The 5,721-nt window shown below is 54.0% G+C and overlaps 1 protein-coding gene across 1 annotated transcript; it reads left to right on the top strand.

Annotated features, from left to right (window-relative positions):
• The first annotated feature begins 526 nt into the window (after positions 1-526).
• WNT1 (Wnt family member 1) lies at positions 527-4,220 on the top strand. The gene is made up of 4 exons (XM_069092631.1): positions 527-627; positions 1,806-2,059; positions 2,784-3,049; positions 3,732-4,220. Exons 1-4 carry the CDS (start codon positions 527-529, stop codon positions 4,218-4,220), a joined length of 1,110 nt encoding a protein of 369 aa, XP_068948732.1.
• The last annotated feature ends 1,501 nt before the right edge of the window (positions 4,221-5,721 follow it).

The following is a 5,721-nucleotide window of genomic DNA, read 5'->3' as shown; positions in this document are numbered from 1 at the left end:
GGCCACCTAACTGATTTGACTGGCTTGTCCCCGACGGGTCTGGGCAGCGGGGAGGGAGGAGTGAGGCTGAAGCGCGTAGGAGGGAATCCCGAGGGGAGGGGTCGACAGCCGGTGCCTAGACTGGGGGGCGGGAGCCCTGAAGCAAGGGGCGGGGGGTGAGCCCCGACGGCCAGCCTGCCAGCTCCGCAAGCAGACAAGCCAGAGCCCTGCAAGGCCCCGCAATCCATTGTCTGAGCCCCTGTACTGTGCGCCCCTGAGTGGAGGCCCGGCCCGATCTGTCCCGGGGACCCTCCTTGTCTTCACAACAGCTATAATAGGTGGTGTTGCTGACCTAGGAGACTTCAGCCTGTCAGTCCTACCCGGGACCTCGCTACGCAGCTCTGCAAGCCATGCTGCAAAACGTCACCTGGACCCGGGATTTTTAGATCAGATTCGGGGATCCTGGGAACCCGGGGCCAACGCCGCCTGTCCTGCTCCGCCATAGCGGGAAGCAGCAAGTCTAGTCCCGGCGCGCCGCAGACTGGTGATGGGGACCGAAACTCTGCTTTTGAGCTGGGGAGCCGCGACACTGCTGATGCTCGCGGCTATGCCTGGAGTTCTGGCCGCCAACAGCAGCGGCAGATGGTGGTGAGTGAGCCGAGGTCAGGGGACTCTGGAGTCGGGGCTGCTAACCCCACGTTTTCCACTCAAATCTCAAATACACGGAGACAGATGGACAGACCTCATAGACGTTGTGCATTCTTACACATACGCTCCATTCCTTTGGTGGGAAGAACCCCTAGAGAATAAGGCTAAGAGAGACAGACTGGGAGACGGAAAAGGGCCTCGGAGCTGTCCAGAGCTGTCCAAAGTTGCTACCGGAGGCTTGAGGCTTGGGCGGTTATAGTACCTGAGACTCCAGTCTCAGCTCTTCCCTTGAGCTCCTGGGTTTTCAGACTCTTACCCCAGGAACAATAGATCTCTCAATACTTCCCCCCGCTGCTCCCTGTTCCCCCCCCCTCCCCCGTCCTCTCCTTCTCTCTCTCTCTTCCTTTCCCCCCTTCTTCCTCTCCCTTCCTCCCTTCTCTCTCTCTCTCTCTCTCTTCCCTTTCCCCCCCCCCTTCCTCGTTCCCCGTTGCCCTCTTCCTGCTCTCCCGCAGCTTCCCTCCACCTAGGACAAACCCGACTGCAGTAAAGGGTAGGGGACCGGGAAGTCCCTCTCTACCAAACAACTCGGATGGTCACAGTGGCCCTGGGTTGTTTTAACAGAAAGTCCCTCGAGTTTCACAAGCCTGGTGGTGAATGGATACACGCCAATCTGCCTTCAGACTCTTGATTCAACTGAACTGCAGTTCTGGGTTCTTTTTCATCCTGGGTCTCATCTCTCTCTTCTTTAGGGGGAAAGGTGGGACAGACGGTTTTGGCATCTCAGCTTGGGTCTCGATCACTTTGCCACTCAGTCTTTACAGAGCAGTTGGGGTGGTGGTGGTGGTGGTGGTGGAAGAGAATGGATTTGTCTTTAGACAGAAACTGACTGGAAACCGAAATGCAAATTCCTAGTTCTTACTGCTGACATTGGGTGTAGAGGGAAGCCAGGCACCTGGATTTTCTGGGTATGGTGCTTTCTTCTGCCCTGCTGCAGTCCGGCTTTCCTGCAGTAGGGAAGGGGTTGAGGTGTTTTGGTAGACATTTACTACATGTTTGTTGAATGGAATAGTATGGATTCGGTAGAGTATCGGCTCTTGCGGGGGCGGGGGTGGGGAGGGAGACAGGGCTCTAAGACCCAAAACTAAGCCTGAGCCCCTGACATCCGTGTCCGACCCCAGGGGCATAGTGAACGTGGCGTCCTCCACCAACCTGCTGACCGACTCAAAGAGCTTGCAATTGGTACTGGAACCAAGTCTGCAGTTGCTTAGCCGCAAGCAGCGGCGGCTAATTCGACAAAACCCCGGCATCTTGCACAGTGTGAGCGGCGGTCTGCAGAGCGCTGTGAGGGAGTGCAAGTGGCAGTTTCGGAATCGACGCTGGAACTGCCCCACGGCTTCAGGGCCCCACGTTTTCGGCAAGATAGTCAACCGAGGTTCGAGCTGTGAAGTTGGGGATTTGCCGGGGGGGAGAGGTGTGGGAGAAGACGGGAGGAGATTGTAGGACTGAAGGTAGACAAAGGTCGCACCAAGGGATAGGTAGGTTCCTGCTGCTGCTTTAACCTAAATAAGGTCAATCTTGGGCTAGGAACCTATAGGAGCCTATACCCCCAGCGGGCATACAGACATACAATCAATCAATCGACAGATGGTGGTTGCGCACTGTCACCCTTTTTTTTTCTCAAAGTCCTAAATTCACTTTTCCCTACCAGGAAAGCTGGCACTAAGGCTTCTGCTCTTAGGAACTAGCTAGCTCTCTGTCACCTCCAGTTTCGGGGAGAGATTGGAGGAAGTGTAGGACGTTTACGTGCCCTCGGGTGGCTACAGAGGGCACTGGATCGACCCAATCTCTCCTGCCTACTCATCTCTTCTTTTCATACCACTCCCTCTTTTCTGGATAAATGGAGAAATTGAGGCAGAAGGGAGCTGTACATTCTCTTTCTACATCTCCAACTACCCTTAGCAACCAAAATGCATGCTGGATATGAGCGTGTGTGCGTATGTCTAGCGGTTTGTGAGACAAGGATTGTAGGGGAATTAGTCTGTGCATGTGTTCAGAATTCCTGGGCTCCAAAAGAAGTTTCCAGTACCTCCCTCCTCCTGGCTAACCCCAACACCACCACTCGCCCCGGTGACCCCCATTCCTTTTCTCCCTAACAGGATGCCGAGAGACCGCCTTTATCTTCGCCATCACTTCTGCCGGGGTGACACACTCTGTTGCTCGCTCCTGTTCCGAGGGTTCAATAGAATCTTGTACGTGCGATTACCGGCGACGTGGCCCGGGAGGTCCGGACTGGCACTGGGGCGGCTGCAGTGACAATATCGACTTTGGTCGCCTCTTTGGCCGAGAATTTGTGGACTCTGGGGAGAAGGGGAGGGACCTGCGTTTCCTCATGAACCTTCATAACAACGAGGCGGGACGCACGGTAAGGGAGTTCTAGTAGTGTGTGTGTGGGGGGGGGGGAGGGTGCATAATGAAGGGGGTAGGAAAGCCTTAGTGAGGGCTCACAGACAGAAAGCCTGACCTCAGATTAGCAAGGATGTGTGTACACGGGAGAGGGGGACAGTTAATGTTCGCAGGTTAGCAAGGGTATGTGGGAATGGGGGGTGTAGGTTAGTGTGGGCTTATGGTAGAAAGCACATCATGAAATTCCAGAGCCTGAGAAAGCTGGGGGTGGGGGGAAGGGGCTTAGGTGAGTGGGTCAACTGGACACGAAACCCAACCCTGGGAAATAAATAGTCATTGAACAGGACAGGAAGGCTTGAGAATCATAGGATCAGAGACTTAGAAGAGAAGAAAGAGAGCATCTAGCCCAATTACCCCATTTCCATATTTTGACTTGCCTAGCAAGTGGTAGACCCAGAGTTCAAACCAGAAGTTTCGATTCCAAATGCAGCTCTTTCCCCATTACTACGCCCTGTTTCGAGAAAGAATCAGCAGGAAAGAAAAGAAACAGATGGGGTTCAAAGGTTCAACCGCTCTGGGCATTGGTGTGGACTTGACTGCCCTAGGAAAGGACTGTATTTAGGAGAGGTGACAGGATGCTATTAGGGAAGCAGGATGGTCAGGGGAGGCTACAGGAACTGACGACTGTCTCTTTCCCACAGACAGTGTTCTCGGAGATGCGCCAGGAATGCAAGTGCCACGGAATGTCGGGCTCATGCACAGTGCGCACGTGCTGGATGAGATTGCCCACGCTGCGCGCGGTGGGCGACGTGCTGCGGGACCGCTTTGACGGCGCCTCGCGCGTGCTCTACGGCAACAGGGGCAGTAATCGCGCATCCCGCGCAGAGCTACTGCGCCTGGAGCCGGAAGACCCTGCCCACAAACCGCCCTCACCTCATGACCTCGTGTATTTCGAGAAGTCACCCAACTTCTGCACCTACAGTGGGCGCATGGGCACAGCGGGCACCACGGGACGCGCCTGCAACAGCTCCTCCCCGGCCCTGGACGGCTGCGAGCTTCTGTGCTGTGGCCGAGGCCACCGCACGCGCACGCAGCGCGTTACCGAGCGCTGTAACTGCACTTTCCACTGGTGCTGCCATGTCAGCTGCCGCAACTGCACCCACACGCGAGTGCTGCACGAATGTCTGTGAGGGAGGGGGCCTCCCTGCCTAGCAACCTTCGAATCCACAGCCTCCGAGGACCACCACCCTCTGGACTCTGGCCATGCACTGCACGCACACACACAGACACACACACACACACACACCGGGAATCCCAGGAGTTACCAGGCCTGAAACCCCTACCCTCATTGCCCTTGGCCCGTCAATGCCCCCTTTCCACACCTCCCTTTCTCCACAGGCACTCATTTCACTTCCCTCTCCCCCACCCGTTCCATCCTTCCCAGCTCAGTCAAGGGAACACAAAATCTCTTACTTACGGTGAACCATAACCCACAATCCCATGATGACAGGTGTACTCTCATAGCTATTTCCCCCAAAGCTTACCCTAGGGGAAATACTCTGCAGCACTGCCCCCTCCCCTTCTGTGAAGTCTTTCTCTCAGGCCCACTCACTCCCAGCACAGAACAAGAGATGATTTCAATTCTTCCGACCCCCTGGAGCACATAGAGGTTAGAGAAGGAAAGCCCTACTACCGTTGTTAGTGATCCTCTGTATTCTCCTTCCCCTTCTAATATTATTTCCTTTCTCTTTTTTCTATTTCTCTCTCACCATCTCTTCCTGTCTTGCTTTTTCACCTCTGGTCCTAGAGGCCCATTTACTTTCTTGGGTTGTGAAGAGGCCCAGGTATTGGAAAGCCAGGCAGGCACTGAGACCTAGGACCCAGCCTCAGGCATCAAAGCATGGGCAGTGCCCACCTCTCTCCTTACCCACAGCAGGAGCAAAAGAATTCTAGGGGAGAAGGGCAGCTGTGATGATATGTCTAATGGGGTTAGGGAGACCCAGATGATGTCACCCTTCACCCAGCCTCTGCAATGGGGCCATTGAACAGCTGTAAGTTCTGCCTATTTATGTCCCCACTCTCACCCCCTCCCATCCTCCTCCCTAATCAGTGTGTAAATAATTTGCACTGAACTGTGGATACAAAGCCGAGGATTTGGTTCTTGTAAATAAAACTATTTATTGTGCTGGGTCCCAGCCTGATCCACAGAACTACCCCTACCTCCAGACTCAATCCCACTCCTTGTCCACTTGTCCTGACATGTTCCTTTTCTCATTTCTCCTTTATCTCTTCTCAAAGATAACTTTGGCCACAGAAACCAACATTTCTCTTCTGTGTAACCATTGTCAACCCCTCTATCCCTTGTAGTATAATTTCCTTTGCAGAATAAAATTTCTATTTTTTATCAGTGATATAAATTTTTTCCTTGAACGTCTCATTGTTGGTACTAATTCCACTTTTCCTCAGCAAGGAGCTTTATGTCCAGCAGCCCAGGTTTAAAGGGAGGCTTTAGGAAGGGGTAAAAAGAACAGACTTGGGTCCTTAACAGGGGTCAGGCCACAGATCTGGGCTCTTTGACCTCCAGTTGACGCTCCTGAGGCCACTGGTGGACCCTCTTCTCCTGTGGAAAGAGAACAATTAGGGAAGTCCCCAAATGTGGTTCGGAGGCTCTCTTCTGTCACTAAATAGCTG

This window comes from Petaurus breviceps, unplaced genomic scaffold, assembly GCF_028583685.1.
Source record: "Petaurus breviceps papuanus isolate PSGF00001 unplaced genomic scaffold, PetGlider_PUasm1.0 191, whole genome shotgun sequence".
Taxonomy (NCBI): Eukaryota; Metazoa; Chordata; class Mammalia; order Diprotodontia; family Petauridae; genus Petaurus; species Petaurus breviceps.
This window is presented reverse-complemented; position numbering and strand designations above follow the sequence as displayed.